The following is a 19,583-nucleotide window of genomic DNA, read 5'->3' as shown; positions in this document are numbered from 1 at the left end:
ATATGGAACAGAAATACTTTTTCAAAAGACATGCTTTATCGTAATTTTCAGTGACTAATTCGTCATTTTCATTTTTAAGTTGAGTGATATGAGTAGAATTTTTTCATTAATGACCAATACGATTTAGAATAACCAGATGCAAACTCGTCCAACAAACTATTTGCGTTTAAGTAAAATTGATCTTTTGTGTATCGTTTTAAATTATTCACATGATTTCTTTGCTTTTTATACTTATTCAGATCTGGAATACTATTGGACCTACGGGCTTGTTTGTGTAGTCTATCACGTTTACGTATTTCTCTACGTAGGTCAGAATTAAACCATATTTTATCATTTGGTCGTATAGTGACTTCTTTTTGTGGAATACAGTCATTAATATATTCAAGAAATTTATTTGTAAAATTTTTACAATTTTGATCCATACTATTTTCAGCATTAATTATTGATTCCCAATCAAAAGTAGCAATGAGCTCGTTACATTTATCGAAATCGGCATTTCGATGGTCCAAAATCATTCTTTTATAAGTAGTATTATTTTGTAACCTACTGAGATTATTTAAGAATATAATAGTTCCATCATGATCACTATACGTACGATCTTTTTGTATTACATTGGAATCGTAGACATCACATGAATCTGATACCAAAATAGGATCTAACAAGGACTGGCGTGTGGCACAAAATCTGGTTGGTTCGGTTATTACATTTTTAAGGCCATTTAGTCTCATAATGTCAACATAGTCTTCTTTATTACGCATACTTCTAATATTAAGGTGAAAAATTGAGAAAAAAAAACCACATAAAGGACCAGGATTAACTTCTACATCATTACTTATCATTATCAATAATAATATCACAAATGTTAACATTGGTTTCAATAGAAACAAATCAAGATATATAGAATAGCATACCGACGTCAAACATTTGCATTTCATAATAAGCAACAAGGACTCTTTATATACATTTATTGATTCCTAATACAGTTGATAATCTGCAAAGGAAGTTAATTTTACTAGATTTAGTTACACATAATAATAATAGGGTAATGTTTTAAATTAACTAAAACAAGCTTGGATGAGCCATCTTCAAATAGTTTACATTATAACAATAGCAGACGGTGCAAGACCATCATGGGTAGTGAAGGTCGTTTAGACTCTCTTATCATCATTATAACAATTACAAAAATATATCAGGGAAAATGATGTGACCTTGAACTTTAAAATGCTGACCCCAAAAGCAATTAGCTCATCCACGCCCATAACATTCATAGCTAATTTGTACTATCTGTAACAATATATCCGACACATACGCTTTGGGGTTTTTTAAGAAACATAAGTTTTGATGGGTTTTTGTTATCATATAAAAATGCCTAAAATTTGAGGACATAAGAGGCTGTGACAGTAAGCCTGGAGTTTTAGGAGGAATGTAATAAAAATCTTTAAAAAATCCCCAAACCTCGGTTAAAACGTGCATCTTAGGCTTATAAGACGATAAGCAAACAATGCCTACAAATTGAAAGAAATAAATCAATCTGAGACAAAATATTTGGTAATGAACAGGATATTTCCACATTAAATATAAAATTAAAATTATGAATATTGGTGACTGCAAGTAAATATTTAAAACAACATAATCTTTAAATGATAAGCTAACTAATTTCATACTTATAAGTTTATGTATGGTTGCTGTGGCAACAGGAAAATCAAATTGTTCAAGTAATAAATCTTAAATAGAAATAAGCAATTTCTTGGTCAAAAATGTAAATAATTGTGAACATCTGTATCATTATAACATGTTCCCGAGAAAAATTCAAGGAAAAAATAAATTGGCAACATTTGTTATAATATACTGGTGGCAGCAAACCAAAATTGTGCTGTTTCAGATTCAATTTTATACAAAACACTTAATATTGTCACCTATATTCAATTCAATATTTATTAGAAAGAGTACAATAGAGGCGTGATCCAAATACAGACAATAATAATATTAAAACATATAAATAAAATGTATATAGGGGTATTTTTTGTATAGTTTTTTTTTACTCATATGATTCATATGATGTTCTGCACAAGAAATGTCACACAAAAGCGAATTCCACTGAGTAGAAAAATGTGCTTCAAATTTCCATGGCTACCATCTACTTTGCACACGTACCAACTAAGGTTGAAAATATACAATGCTAATTTTTAATAAATGCACAAAACTAGGCACTTAAAGCCTGATGAAAAAAAAACCCAAAAGCAGTGCAATTGTGCTTAAAGATATGCAAAAATATCCTAGCAACACCAGATTCATGATATAAATGCATAGCAACCAACTGTTTTTTTGAAATTATCCAAGCTTAATTCATGGATAACAAGCACAATTTAAAACAAATTAAATTAATAAAAAAAAAACTAGCAAAGGTTGATCAATTATGGTTGGTGATATTAAACTAATAACACTCTAGCAACACCACCTATTGCATACTAACCAACCTATGTGGTGTTAATTTTATGTTAAGGCTATATGAAATATACTCATTTGAGAGCCCGAACCGATCACCTGTAAACTTTTTGTGTAGATCAAGCATTAATGATTACTTTTTATATATCATGTTTTTTACAATACATGTAATTACCAAATACAACAAAATTTCATATAAATCAATTATTCAGGGTAATCCTGGTACCTTTGATAACAATCATCCCAATATGATCCACAAATAGTTAAAAAAAAAAATCATAAAGACCTTAGAGCTACGGTTCCGCAGCTAGCTCTATGCATAAGGACGTGTTAAAAAAGATATAACAAAATAAAACAAAAAAAAAATGATACTAGATATCATAACGATCATTCAGTCAAATTTTGGCTGAAATTAGTTAAGCATTTTTAGAGCAGAAAATCTTTCAAATAATTTATGACAAACATATGGTATTAGACGCCATGTGATGACACAAGCTCATATATCCTTTTAAGAAAGGTGAACAAAAGGAAGAGACAGAGCGTGTCATTGGCACTTTTTACAGAAAATATTTTTAATTCAAACTTAACGAGTGGCTTAAAAGGAATAATGTTATACTTCTAATTTCATCTACATGTAGCAACAATAGTTGCAAGTAAAGCCATACAAAGTAAACCCTAACTACAGCCAAAATGTTATTAAGTTTCAGTGAGTTACAATGTGACAGATCTAAAGGTTCGTTAAATGTCACATATAACAAATGTCAAGCGGTATGTCAAATATCATACACAAAAAACAAATTCAATCACTACAAACCAAGATAATTGTGATGAAAAATGCCATGTGAATTGTCCTTAGTAAAAGGTATTGGTAAACAGAAAGTGGCAACATGTACATGCTATAAGAAGTTTTTGGATACAGATAACTTTCATAAAAATTGAGACCAACTATTAAATTCCTATCAAAAAAGAAATATGACTAAAATCAAGGTGAAGGCCAGGTTAAACCTGCTAAACTGACACGTACAAGTTACAATATCTTTACAGTTCAAATATGATTGACCCATCTGATTAAATTGAGAAATGAATCAAATTATGAAAATCTAATGCAAGTCTAAAAACAAAACATCTATGTTAAGGTCAAGTGACATCTGCCAGACTAACATTTGGATGGTATAGGTCTTCAACCCTCTGAGATATAAAGCTTTATATCAAACTTCACTTCAAAGTTAATGTCGCTGCTGCTTAAGTATCATATCTTTGTCTCTCCTTCATGAACTTTTTTACACCGGATATTCCAAGGAATCTACGACTAAAATTTACAATAAAACAAATGAAGACTAATCATTGCAAACAACATTGTTATTTTTTTACGCAAAATCTGGAAGATGTATAAAGTTACTAGCATCATTATCCGCATCTTGTTCTTCTTTGCTGTACTTTTGAGAGCTTGTTTCTTTTTATTTTCTTTAAGGCATGTCTGCCGAAGAAGCTGGTTATCTGTCATGCAATTCTTTTGAGACTTCCAATTCTAGAGCCAAAACTTTTGGAAGTTTTAAGGTGTCAGTTGAATCAACAGTTAGAAATTTACAGAAGTGGATTCTACAACTTTGTTCTTAATCTGTATGGAATATAAAACCTTACTTATGTCTGAAAGATTTTAAGTCATCTTTGGATTAGAATGCTTGCCAATATTCAAATGATTCATTAGATTTCCTTATTTCATAAATGTGCATTGACAAAACTCTTCTGTGCTGCTAAACATATCCAATTTTTCATAAACATCTTCTTGGTCCAAAGTTGTATATTAGATGTGTCAGCACTCATTTGAACAGGGTTTCTAGACAATGCCGGCTATATTTTTTTGTTCTTGCAATTATTTTGTCTGTCCCGAGACTGGAGCTTGTGATTGAGTGGTTATCGTTTGTTGTTGAATATCATATTTGTTTTTTTGTTCATTATTTTGTACATAAATCAGGCAGTAAGTTTTCTCGTTTAAATTGTTTTACATTTTTCATTTCGGTGCCTTTCAAAGCTGATTATGCTGTATGGGGTATGATCATTGTTGCAGGTCGTACGATGACCCACAATTGTAAAATTCTATGTAATTTGGTCTTTGGTTGAGAGTTGTTTCATTGGCAATCATACCGTATCTACTTATATTCATAATTATTTAGTTTCTCAAAACTTAACGAATAAAAATAGTATTTTGAGTAGAATGTCTTGTTCAAGTATACTATTGATAAAAAGAATTGTATTTGAATACCATTGAAAACCAATGTTTGTTCCGAGATAAAAAAAAATTAATTCATACTTTTCCAGTCAATAGAAGTTGGTGGACTTCTGCAAATTACCTGTTATATAACAGTCCTTGCTAACATGGAACTCCCACATACATAGAATATCAATTAAACATGTGTCGGTTATTGTACAGTTGTCTGGGACTCCTGACAGAAACCATAAATAAAAAGAGAACATTGGTAAATAAAGGCAATAGTAGTAAACCGCTGTTCGAAAATCATAAATCGATCGAGAGAAAATAAATCCGGGCTTCAAACTACACCCGAGGTTAACACATCAGCTATAAGAAGAAAACAACAAACAACAGAAACACTGAAGTGCAACAAATACTAAACGACAATGTAATACACACAGAACCGAACTATAAGATAACAACTGCCATTTTCCTGACTTGGTACAGGAAATTTGAAGAAAAATGGTGGGTTGAACCTGGTTTTGTGGCTAGCCAAACCTCGTGCTTTTATGGCAATGTTAAATATAACACTAAAAGGACAACATTACATAACAGGACTAAAATACAAATAATGCATGAACATTCAGGACAGAGAAATACACAAATAAACAATACAATAATACATTTCATCTCAGATCAAAATAGTCAGAAAGCCAAACAAGTATAAAAGTTTTGAAGAGTAAATTTAAATCAAATACTGATGGGAATGGGATGACAGAAATGTTAGATATATGGTAGTGACATAATTTTATTAGTCAAGTAGTTTATTTATGAAATTCTTCTTATGATCATAGATGTCTTTCGGCCGATAGTTCTTCCCCAGTAGTTTTCCCTTTGATCATCAAGAAGCCAACTGTTACTACCATCTTTATACCACCAAGGTCCATATCCATCAGCTAAATTTCTGCTTTCCCCGTCATTGTCCCGATCCCGTGTAGAGAACTTTCCAGATGATTTATTCTCTAAATAGTTACCTAGATATGAAAAATTCAAAACCACTATCAATAGTGAGTATAACTCTACTAAAACAGAGAACATTTGATTGAATCACGTCAACAATGACCAAGTTAATGCTTTCAAATCTTTTCCAGTATATTTTATTTGTTACGAGGACATCTCCTACCTCTCAAGTGTTTTCAGTGTCTGGTAGTTTTGTTTGCCATCTGAGACAAATATTCTTTTAGATCAACCAGATCACAATGACATCCATAAAACATTTTAATGCAACAACTTTTTTACGTTCATTTTGATTGGATAACGTCACTTATTTACATGGCATCAATTGACAATTGATGCTATGTGACGTACGCGCAAGCGCAGACGACATATGACAGATTTTAAAATATATGTTTTTACGTTATTTTCTGTCAGTTTCATTAGAATGGAGATAAAAATATTGTATTTTAAGCTCCGACGGCATCAATTTTGGATTTGATGGTCGCAAATAACCGTTTACTGTCTCCGCTAACGCGTCGTCAGTAAACTTAATTTGCGACCATCAAATCCCCAATTGATGCCGTCGGAGCTTAAAATACAATACAGTTATCTCCTAATTAACATTTTGCTTCATAAATTAAAACAAAATGTATGTCTTTTTATATAGTGATTCTACTCTACATTGTGTCGATATTTTGGCATAGCTGAAAGTCATGATTGTGGTAGGCCCTTTCATTACATATACTTGCTTAAATCTTCTTTTTTTTAGTTGGATGAATAGTTATATCATTGGCAATCATGCAACATTCCTTTCTTTTCATGTCTATTATTAAGATTCCATAGTTCTATAGCCGTATCCCATAAGTAGCAACCCTATATCAAATAATTCATTTTATGAAACGGAAGCCATCGGATATCGTATTAATTGTGAAATATGCATGTACTTGTGTATTTTAGCTACTATGAATTTCAAATGTCATTAGGGCCCTATATATATATCAACATTTTACCTCGAGATGTAAAATTTATGGAATCTGAAAATAGATGATTTATCAAATATTTTGGTTTTTACACATTTCAATACAAACATTGGACGTAAATATCCATAAACGTAAAGAGGTTATTTAGAAGACTATGTTTTAGGAATTTCCAATGATATTGTAGCCGGGATAGCAATTCAAATTAGAAATATTCTTTGTCATTCTGTGAATTGTTTTTTAGTGTAATTTATACAAATGCATCTTCAAAATCCATAAGTATTTATTTTTCACCTACCATTATCCACTGTTAATGAACATTTGTCCATGATTCAAAAGTTTACAAATATATCTCTTTGTTCCATTATAAAATTTGAGTATATAAGTATATTAGAAGCAAAAGATTGTAAATTAACTATATTCGAGATTAGTATTGACTGAATTAATGGCTTCAAGGCCGTTGTTAGTTAAAGAAAGCTTTACAAAGGATCGTTTCTTTGTTATATATTTTCCTATGCAAACCTGCCAGAAATGTTTGTGATCGACAATATCCGAGATGATAGCTGAAAGTAAGTTTTTGAAAAAGGGCATATGTATCAGGGGTATTTCATAATGGGCTGGCGGTTTTATATGTTTTCACACTAGCCTAAAACAAAATGTTTTCATCAGCAAAACCTCATTATAAAAAGCAGACAAAAGACGTTGGATATATTTGCATTAAATTCATCAACAACAAATGCTGTATAGGTAAAAATATATGTACCGGCTGTCCCACTGTAATTATCGATTGTTATCTGGTACTGAGATGCAGAATCACCAAGTTTGAATGACTTGTATACAGCATAGATTTCCGAGCCTCCTTTTGTCTCCATATTCACTCGCAGTTCAAATTTTCCCGAATTCGTAAGAAGATGGATATATTTATTGCCTATAAGGTAATAGAAATTTTAACATAATCAAAATCAGTATCTTAATGAGTATTCTACCCACCACCCGACTATCGATCACTACAAAATACATTCTCGAAATAACTGTTACAGTACATTTACACTACCGAAACAATAATATTTCAGAATACAGTGGCGTAGCTTGGTCATTTTAACGTGTACGCCCGAATCTCGGCGGGGATTCTTAGGACCTTACTTTCATATAGGAGTAAAAAGAGCTGTTGGGCCAAGCATTCTATCAACAACAAAATCGTTAATGAACTTGAAATAATCAATTTTCAGAAATGTTCAGATGCAATATTAAAATTCGCATTTTTAAGGTTCTGTAAAACCCTGGTTCTCGCCTGGGATTTCCTGTAGCAAAAAGTGATTTCATTTATCAGTCCCTGACAACAGTTTAAATGATCAATCATTATTTAATCATGTTTTTTTTTAATCTGGAATACTGACTTCTGCACAGGTATCAAAGTGAAAGAAGCTACCATTTGAATTATAGGCAGGACAGGAGTTTTGGGTAAACAGTTTTGAGATGATCAACTTCATCTTGGCAAAAAATAAGAAGGCAGGATGTCAATTTATGTTTCATCATTAAGCTCTGGATAATCTTTTGATATAAACAGTTTCTGTGCAACTTCCTTAAAATTTCACAAAGATTTGGCAAAGTTATTGATATTTAAAAAAACGAAAACCACATACTCAACCTAAACTGACGCCGCAGACGAAATTTGGGGTCGCTAATATCCATTTTCGCGACATAAATCATTGGCTGGACAAAAATGCAAACCACATAAATGATCGAATCTCATCAGGGTTGCGTTCAATGTTGTAGCAGCTACATAGGGCTACGTAGATTTTTGACTACTGAACGTGTAGCTAGCCTAGCTGCTATCTATATTAAAAATCTACGTAACCCTATGCAGATTTATGTAGCAGCTACGACATTGAACGCAACCTAGATACATTTTTGTAAAATGCATTTTTTTGAGCAAAAGAAAAGTACACAGAACTTACAGTAGATTCAGACTTTTAGTATTACAGAAAATGAACGAATATATTTGATACGATATGATTTGGATAAAAAAAGTATATTTCGTCCCCTTTATTCGCATACTTTTGTTTGTTTTTTTTTTTTCCATCTAAATTTAAGTGTACGCCCGGGCGTTTTGACGTAACCCATGTAAACGTAGCTACGCGCCTAGAATAATTATAACACAATTATGTTCATCCTATTTAGACGAGTTGTATATAAACAAGTCTAAATTGAATGCTACGTTCAAACCTATGATTGCGTTGGATTATAACCAAAATTTTTATACGTGTGCATGTAAAACAAATTTCGTTGTAGAAGGGTCTAAATACAGCACAAACAACATTTTCCAAAAGACAAAAAAAGTGAAAAAGTATATTTTAACAAAACTCATTTGACTAACAGGTCGAACAACTGATGTTCTTAGACCCTACTGACTGCCATTGGCGATTGTCAAATAAATGGAAAAAATTGGATCTTAATTTTAATTTTATACTTATCAGAAAACAATAAACTTGCGGCAAAGATGTTATACCACAAACATGAGGTGTCAAAAATTTTTGTACACCAGATCCAAATTTCGACAATAAATGTTAGGGATCGAAACGGTATTTGCAAGGCCATATAATTCACCTCAATTTAGGAGAGACTGTTGAATTTAAAGAGTCAAAATAGGATGAACGGATTAATTAATTAAGATATATATATATATATAACGTCATCTTAATTGGCTTATAGCAATCTTGTGATATTCTGAAATTAACTCTCATTTCATAACATTCATGATGGATAAAGTGCACAGGTAAATAAAAGAAAACTTGAAAGAAATTTTGTTTTCATTATCCTAGCCAAAATAAATGAATGAGTCTGATATTAATTTTATAGGGCTGTAAAAGCCTTGACGGTACGCACATTTTAAGTATGAAGCGATTCGGCGGTTCATACAAAATGTACTTCGGTTTTACGCTTTTATATCCCAATAACTTATCAAAAAGAAGCATTCAATTCTTAAATAAATGCTAGTGTAGCAAATACAGCATAAATTAGTACAACAACCTCACATACTATACATGTATAATTATTAATTCGGGAAACAGACCTTGCCTTCTTCCTTTTTTTTTCAATTTTAGACCTCTTCTTATCACAAAGACACTACAAAAGTTCAATTGCATATGGCATTTGCACCATATGTCGTAAAATGTTCTTCTTTGACTCATATGAAATATATTGATCGCGTATTTTAGAATTTTTTTTTTAGGTATCTTTCCAATAATCACTTGATAGAAAATTTTGAAGAAAAAAAAAAGAAATGCATTGGTGAAGTGGTGTATAGACATAATGTTGTTCTAATATGGTATAGTTGTGGTGGAAACTCATTGCTCCAAGTCTGTTAGAGAGAGACAAGTTGTCACAATAGTATTAAAAAGAGGACATACGTGCTATATGCATTGAAATATTTATGTCAATAACGTTAAAAAATAACCGATTTCTGAAGCTTTTTTCTGTTAAAATCAAATCTTACAGATTTTTTTTCGTCCAAATCGTGTTAAGTCAAGCAGAAAACAAAATATATCTTTACTACGGAAAATTCTTTGAATTACCATTGATAACTTAATGTGGCGCACCCTCGACCGATCCCAATGGAACAAAGAGGAAACTAGGGGGATGTAATTGCGTACACAAACTCTTTTTTATCAGCATAGTAAATATTTTTGTATTTAATTGGTTTTCTTTTTGAAAATGAAAGTTAAGTTAAGTTTAGTTACATTTAATATAGGAATTGATTTTTTCCCCCGAGTAGTAAGAATTGAAAAGGCAATATTTGGGTTGGTTCAGCATACCCCTGCACTATTGGCACCCTAAGAGTAATGCAAATTTTATTAGTTAAATCTTCTATTGAAGACGTGGGAGAGAAAAAATAGAAGATCGTCAGCCAGCTTGTTTTCTTTTAGTTATTATATGTTGAGCTGATATATTTGTTTCTAAATTCATGAGTTTAGGCAAATAAAGAATGAATAAACACCTTTGTTTGCCAGTTTTTCATTAACATAAACATGTTCTTTTATCTAAACAAAAGTATTTGTAACTTTATTATAAGCAAGCAATTACGAAAAATATTTTATTACAACTTCGCATTACAATAAATTATTTCAGGATAATTATGAAAGCGGGTTTTTGTCTCCGTTTCAATTCATTCTGTAAGAGACTACGAATTTTTAGATAAATGTATTTGGTATTTAACGTCGAGTATCAAAGTTGAAAAAATAACAATTATATTAGTACGAGAATATGTTAATGTGATATTAATTTGAAACTAACTCCCTAAACGACAAGACTGACACTCTGAGCTGGATCTTCAACTTGCTAGTACAAAGGTACTCGGCAAAGGTAACAGTCTGAAAAAAAGAAGACATGTCGTCCTTCCTGGACATTCTATTTGTTCTAGAGAATCGACCGTCCGCACTCAAAGCGAGCACGCGAACACTAATACAATGCCGAATCCAAATCACAGAATATTTTAAGATAAGGACTTACCCAACCAATGTTCTCCGGCGACATCTCCGAAACCATTTTCATATTCTTTCCAAGTTCTCTCGAATTTCACTTTCCAATTTGACCGTCTTTGTATTACCTTTGAAAACCAAAAGTACAATGTATCAATTGTTTCCTTTAAGTCTAAAATTTGAATAGTGCTTGAAACTATTTTTTACTACTCGGTCTTATGATTTTATCTGGGTACAGTGTATACATGGTTTGTTATATGTGGAGGCATTCCATGATTTGAAGTTTACTTAACTTCTTTCAAATTTAAATATACATACATACATATATAAATAACCTATCAATGTTTTATTAGAACCAGTCAATGCAAACAATATAATTAACGGTGTATTTTATTGATATTGATGTTTCGTTGAGTCGTTTTAATTGAATGTGCATTACCTACTGATTTTATAAAAAAAAGGTAAAATAACAAAAACACTGAACTTAATGTAATTGTATAATTTATTATTATTACATTTGAAAATGCCTGTACCAAGTCAGGAACATGACAGTTGTTGTCCATTCGTTTGATGTGATTTATCCTTTGATTTTACCATTTGATTAGAGACTTTCCGTTTTGAATTTTTCTCGGAGTTCAGTATTTTTGTTAATGTCAAAGTTCTCAAGAACGTGGCACTGTTTATTTAGAATCTAGATAAAAGTAAAATCACAAAAATACTGAACTCAAAGGGAAATTCAAAACGGAAAGTCCCTTTAAACCAAATGGCAAAATCAAATGATTAAACACATCAAACGAATGGCCAACAACTGTCATATACAGGTACAGGCATTTACAAATGTAAGAACCTTTGCTGTAACGATTCAAATTTCTCCTTACTTTAGGTGTCTATCAGCTGAGAAACAAACTTTTTAACCAGGGAAGTTTGATTTGTAAATATTTGTTTTTAAAATAGACCTTTGATTGTTTCTGTTTACTTTATTCCCAACCTTTTGATTTAAAATAAAGACGATTTTGAGCTTATAATAATGTATCTACACATGTCAATTGTTGAATAACAAACGCATTCTAAAAGTCTTTTTTATTTCATAAAATGTGTACGTCGCATTTCCATTAATTGGCAATATCTGACTGTATAGACGATCATAATTAAGGGTTAAACCTTAGATTACTTACTATTTGAAAATAGCTGAACGTTTAAATTCCTTACTCTAGTACAGAAATCAAGTTTCTCAATGATCAAATTGTGTGGTTATCAAACTGCTATGTGTCTGATGAAGTGATTTCTGTAAATTAAGTGGTTCAAATTTCTTGAAATGTTTATATTGTTTTTAACATATTGAAGCATTTTTATGTGTAATTTTTTTGTTAGAACTACACGCCAAATCTATTTCAGTCATAGTATTGGGTTGATAGCCCTTTATACAAATAAACTTACGATCCATCCACCGCCATCCACATCCATGTCACAATAGACTTGTTTACCACCAACAGTATCTATAGATATTGTATAAACGCCACTCCTCGTATTACTTTCTTTTATGTCACTACAGTCTCTTGGTAAATTAATGGGTCTGTGTTTCTCTGTTGAAAAAATACAGTTATCAAATTTAGTGACAAATATGCATGCAAATCCTTTCCTTAAAGGTACCTTAAATTTGAAATGCGAGATTTACTTTAAAAAAGGAAAATAACAAAAATACCAAACTCTAAGGAAAATAAAAAACCGAAATTCCTTCATGAAATGGAAAAATCAAACGCTCAAACTCATCAAACGTAAAAGTAAAAGTAACTCTTTAAGTTATATTGATACAATGGTTAAGCGTTGATTCTTAAAAAAGAAACCGTGATCGAGGCCGAAGACTATTGTGTTAATGCCTTTTCAAAATTAAAGCCTATTCTTAATAAGAAGGTAATGCAAGTAAGATTTAAATAAGCATGCTTTTGTGTCAAACGATGCATTTATAAATCTAAGATCACAATAAAATGGATAAGATATACAACTATAAGACAATAAGTTTGCCTTTAAAGATCTTTCTATCATTAGGCATCTTAATATTATCTGTTTTTACATAATAAGACATATTCGAACTTATTTCTAAAATATTGAGAATTGAAATTGGGAATATGTCAAAGAGACAACAACCCAAGCGAAGGAGCATATATAAAATATATAGAATAAGTATGTTACCGAAATTTCTAGCAAGAAGGCTTATTCTAGGCACATCACTATTTTCTCACATAGGAGTTTGCGAATTAACATTTGTAAAATTATGCAGTAAAACATATTTATGAAACAAAAATGAACAAATAAAATGTAATCATTTTCGTTTCAAATATGTGAAATAGCCAATAATAACCCAAAAATAAATGATGAAACTCGCTACTATAACAAAAATATCCACAATAACATACAAAACAAGACAAAAAATCAAGTAAAAAAAAGAATAGGAACAACAAAGAGAATACATACAGGATTCGAAACTAAACCGACAAGAACAACTCATTGATCTGAATCATGCTAACCTCGTGGTTACCAACTTATATTATACGTTTGCTCATTATGTATATATAAAGTTACAAGCCCTGTGTGTCTGTTTTACCGAGGTATATCATATATTCATATATATATATATATAAAATAGACGTTTAATTGTAACCCGATTGTAGCCGAGAGGTTTTGTCGATATGTTGATGTCAGTCAAACACAAAACTAATATCAAGGACGAGGTCGATTCTCAGTGAAGGCATAGAGAAATTTCAAGAATTAAAGGTAAGTTTTTAAATTAATTTCATTAGCGAACATAAACCAGTAAATAAGCCAATTTTACGGTGGCAGAATGCGGCCATGTAGAGAAAAAATATGTTGTTCCCTCAAGATGCTATGTCGTTCCCACAAGATAGTTTTCACGTTCCCTCAAGATACTTTGTCGACATAACATAGCATCTTGAGGGAACGAGATAACTATTTTGTAGAAACGACTTACAATCTTGAGGGAACAAGATTACTATCTTGTGGAAACGACAAAAGGAACAACATAATATATTGAGGGAACGACATATTATCTTGAGGGATTGAGATAGCTATCTTGTGGGAACGACATAGTATCTTGAGACAACGAGATAACTATCTTGTCGAAACGACATAGTATCTTGAGGTAACAACTTATTTTTTCATTGCCGCATTCTGCCACCGAACAATTCAAACTAAATGAAATAAGACACACATAGAAAACAATTGCATATTATTTGGTGAGTCAATTGAATATTATTTGGTGAGTCAATTACTACGGTGGCAGAATGCGTCCATGATAGTCGTTTAAAAGGTTAGCTAAGTTGTTACAATGAGCTAAATAAGATAATTCATTATAAAAAGTAAGCTTAGTCGTTATAACAAATTAGCTGAGTCGTATTTACGACTTAAAAATAAAATTTCACCATGACACTAACAGGCTTCCGTAAAAAGGTTTATTAAAACTAAATAAATCTTTTTCTAGTAATAAATACCTTGGTTTAATTAATTTTCATTTCTTATATTTTCAATAGAAAAATCTGCTCCTAAGATTAATTATAAATGCCCTTATGTTCAAACAATTTAGCGAATTAAAAAAACTCTACCTGTAATTGTTTGAGTAACGTTACTGCTCCTTTCTTCTAAATTATCTATCAAATCTGTAACGTTCTCCGCCAAATCACTGAATAGACCCTCGACGCGAGATTTAAATCCACCAACCAAGTGAGCTAAATCCTCCTCATACACAGCCTTTGACTCCTGTAAACTTTCCTTATAGGCGGTCACCATTGTAGTTTTTAGTTCATCTTGGCTTTTTTCAACAATGGCCTTAACTTTACTAATAAATGTCTTAGAAATAGCTGTATCTATATAATGTTTAAGTTGTTTGTTTAAAGCAGAAACATCGAGATCAGCCACTAACGGTGCTTTCAGGTTATTTGTAACTAAAGGCATCTCCACCACAGCGTCATCAGAATTATTTAATGGTATTGTCCAAACAAAATTAAGTGTCGTTATATACAAAAAGAAAATCACCAATAACGAGACCATCTTTTTCCTCATTTTCTGTTCGAATTAGAAAATACTTCTGTAGTAACGTAGCGATCAACTGTTATTGTTTCTCTGCTGTAACACTAGTCGCAGCTGAGGATTTTATGTGACGCACAACGTATTGGCTGATATCCACTAGAATTTCAATGTAAATGACATCATTCCTAACCTCTTCCACGCGCTTGTTGATTGCGTATCTTATCCAGGATAAATCTCTTTGAAGATTTACTACTCACTTATTCATTTTTAAGATAAGATAAGACATCAAAAACTTCGAGGCAAAATAGTAAAGGGTATCTAGATAATTATGTAGATGTTTATTTATAAAACATTTGTATGAAAGAAGAAAGCAACATTTTATAAATTTTATGCAACCGATAGCTTTTTTGGATTAACCTTTATCAGGAAAACATAAAGCCGATTTGAAAGCTAAGGATGTATAGGAACTGAAACGTTGAGGAGTTTTATAATACAAAAGAACCCAAAAAGTAATAGCCGAATCCATCTCTGGTCAACATTGCTTCAGGGAGTTGCACATTGAGTAATTGAGTAATTTAGATTAAAATCCGATTAACACAATCTATTTTTGCTGATTATTAACTTAAAACAAAATTGTATATGTTAACAGCTTCGTAAAACCTTTTTTTTTAATTATAATTGAGAAGAGCAAGTTCTTGTAGATCCGTTTATATAAAAAGAAGACGTGGAAGGGTTGACAATGGTTTTTACACTCACTAACTTTGAGTCTGTTTCCGCGCATACCTGGTGAAGATTACGTCAGAAACATATATGTATATGTTCCAGACCGTATGAGTATTTGGACCGTACGCGTACGGTCTGGACCGTATGCGTACTTTTTTAAAATACGCATACGGTCGGACCGTACGCGTACGGTCTGACTGATATTAAGAAGTTGGTCAAGCTTATTAGATACAAATGTATATAACAGATCAACATGACTTATATCTCCAATTAATATAAAAAGTTCAACAGCATTTGACATATAAACTTAATATTTTAACTATTTAAAAAGATCACGCTTATTTAATCTGTTAATCTCCTGTACTTTGCAGGCCGGTAATTCATTAATTGCAGCTCAGTATGCTCATTGAAATTGAAGTTTTCGGAAGTAAACATAATGTGGGAGGACAATTGTTTTAGAATATTTATGAACTTTACAAAAGAAATGCATACGCAAAGGAACATGCATTAACAAAACATGTAAATGTAAAAAAAGCGACGTTCTTATTAGTAGCAAGTGTCAACTTCGGCCAGAGTAACACAATAAAATTCACGGATATACAATTAAGCAAATATTTAATTTCAATTGTTCGCTTATTCACTTTATCATCGGCCATCTATTTTGTAATAATAACAATTTGTATAACTAAAAATAAAGATTTTGATAAATGTTTGTTTAAATTTAACCCATATGATCCCAAATCGTATGATCAGCTGGACCGTACGCGTATACTCATACGGTCCGACCGTACGCGTATGGTCGGACCGTACGAGTATACGTATACGGTCCGGACCGTACGCGTACGGTCCAAATACTCATATGGTCTGGAACATATATAAATAAATATTTATGTGACTGTATCCTTCATTAATTTGTAAGATCCATTATGATAGACAATTCAGCTGATCTGTAGTATTCCATCTGAATGTCTTATATATCATGTACTTTGTAATAACGTTAGATAAAAACTGTCATGGAAAGTAACAACCGTTCACCGAAAACTTGATTTTTATCAAGACTAGGTGGTCTGTTAGTCTTGTGCGTTGTGCATAGAACAAAACTTTATCTCAGTAGCATAAGTTCGAATTTCAGACAGGGAAGAACAAAAAAATTTCTTCTGCATATTTACAGATATAACATTGATGGCCTGTTTTTTAGACGAATTATACATACTAGTATATAGTACGTGTGAACCAGTGACAACTCTACGACAGATTTTGTCCATGAGATCACCATTGATGGTGATACAAAGCTGAATATATATTCTGTATATATAATTCGTTTGAAACAATTTGTTGTCAGCCTTATATATATATAATCCGTCTAAATAACAGCCCAACAATGTAAGATCTGTAAATTTGCGGAAGCAGCTTTTTGTTCTTCACTGGCCCGGATTTGAACTCGAGCGACTGAGATATCTTTGCACAATATCGCTTTACACTATGCACGGCGCTAATCTAGCGATAGAATTTTTATAATCAGATGAGCATTCCACAAAAAAATAGTTTTTTTTATTCTTAAATTATAAAAATGTGATTGTAATAAGTCATTTCCAATATGAATAGTTGCACAAATAGTTTAATATAGAGTACACTTAAGTAAATATTCCAAATGGTTTTACAAAACTCGCTTCGTGTTTATCTTTTGAAACAATACTCTTTATCCAATACTTTATTCAGAGAAACGAAAGCGTTAGTAAATGTCTGAAATTTTGACCCCATTTATTTCTAAAAGTAGCAACTGTAGATGAATGTTATATATTTGAATTAACTAGGTGAAATATAGCTTAAGCGACAACGAACACAAACTATGCCAGTAACTCATTCTAAGCTTTTCGTGTGGCAATAAGTGTATTAATAAATGTACTGCTTTGTTGTCATCTGCCACTCGCGCCTTTAGTGGAATAATAGTCATAATCTTCGTCCTTGCGCCGGCATGACCGACCACAACAAAACCCAGAGACTGCATGATGGATAACTTGATTTTTTAGTAGGACTATTTTTCATTATAATCTTTTTAACATTTTGACTGGCATAATGGTACTCTGACCATTTTTACAAAAATACATTGTGAGGCACCTCTTCTGAGATCATTTTATAGAAAGTATTATTTGTTTTTGTAGATTTTTTTCAAACATACGCACTTGACAGTATAGACTGTATTTTTGTTTTGACCATTTAATACATTTATGGGACTTGTAGTATTTTTGAACAATGTTCGAGGTGTGTGCCCATGTGAACACAATCTTGTACAATTTTTCATAAGAAAGATTCAACATACGAAATTGTCGTTATCATGCCATTATTACGGTTTAAACATTTTTACCGGGGATATAGGACTTTGTTGTTACTCTCACACCTTAATGAACCATGTGGAAGCAAATGCATTGGTCAGTTGTTAGCAAACCAATCGGTAAATGTATATAAAACGTTTGAAAGACACGAACTGAGGAAGCCTTAAACATAATAATGACAATTCAAAGTTAATTTTTACGACCATTTCAAATGCATTACTCAGCATGTAATTACAATGTTTTTATTTCTAATCATGGGTTCGGGTTTCGGTATATTTCGAGAATCACTATAGCATTAGCATGATAAGGTCGGAATGAGAATCGTATGTGTAATATTTAATGTTATAAGTCGTCATAGACACACCCGTTGCAGCTCAGTCACTATTACGTATTCGTTTATTTAATTTCATTGGCATAGTATATATATTCATGACATATAATATACGAACAACTGAACTTATTAAACCTAACATGTTACAATTTAAAATCGAATGAAATAAAAGAGATGTATCAGCTAAACTTCTTATTCCTATCATGTTAAAGGGGCTTCGGATATTGAAGGGGCACTAGCTTTGGCTGCATGTCAAATTCATGTTCCCCGATTTTACTCAAATTCTCATATTGGATTCATAACATACTAAAACGTATATCCAAATAAAGGCAACAGTAGTATACCGCTGTTCAAAACTCATAAATCCATGGACAAAAAACTAAATCGGGGTAAAAAACTAAAACCGAGAGAAACGCATTAAATATAAGAGAGCAACGACACAACACTAAAATGTAACACACACAGAAACGGACCAAGCATCAGACAAAATCCCACGAGAATAACAAATATAACATCAAAACCAAATACATGAATTTGGGATAGACAAATACCGTGACACGTCTTATCGCAATGTGAATTTCGCTCAAATAAATAGGAGAACGTATTAGACAAAGAAACACATGATTAATAGATAATAAAAAGCATCAGGTTTAAAATTCAAAACGTCAAAAACGCGCCTCATCCACACAAGACTCAATAAAGGCAACAGTAGTATACCGCTGTTCAAAACTCATAAATCCAGGGACAAAAAACTAAATCGGGGTAACAAACTAAAACCGAAGGAAACGCATTAAATATAAGAGGAGAACAACGACATAACACCGAAACGTAACACACACAGAAACGGACCAAGCATCATACAAAACACCACGAGAATAACAAATATAACATGAAAACCAAATACATGAATTTGGGATAGACAAGTACCGTGCCACGTCTGATCTCAATATCTCAAAAATAAGAGAAAACACAAACGACTCAACGTTAAAATGCAACACACACAGAAACGAACAATAATATAACAATGGCCATCTTCCTGACTTGGTACAGGACACTTTTAAAGGGGAA

The 19,583-nt window shown here is 31.9% G+C and overlaps 1 protein-coding gene across 1 annotated transcript; it reads right to left on the bottom strand.

Moving 5' to 3' along the window:
- Positions 1 to 5,426: 5,426 nt before the first annotated feature.
- Positions 5,427 to 15,316, bottom strand: LOC143080748 (fibrinogen-like protein A). Its single transcript, XM_076256752.1, has 5 exons — positions 14,705 to 15,316; positions 12,525 to 12,670; positions 11,119 to 11,215; positions 7,373 to 7,537; positions 5,427 to 5,670 (listed from the first exon to the last, which is right to left on the bottom strand). Exons 1-5 carry the CDS (start codon positions 15,159 to 15,161, stop codon positions 5,465 to 5,467), a joined length of 1,071 nt encoding a protein of 356 aa, XP_076112867.1. The 5' UTR covers positions 15,162 to 15,316; the 3' UTR covers positions 5,427 to 5,464.
- Between the last annotated feature and the right edge of the window lie 4,267 nt (positions 15,317 to 19,583).

This window comes from Mytilus galloprovincialis, chromosome 6, assembly GCF_965363235.1.
Source record: "Mytilus galloprovincialis chromosome 6, xbMytGall1.hap1.1, whole genome shotgun sequence".
NCBI lineage: Eukaryota > Metazoa > Mollusca > Bivalvia > Mytilida > Mytilidae > Mytilus > Mytilus galloprovincialis.
This window is presented reverse-complemented; position numbering and strand designations above follow the sequence as displayed.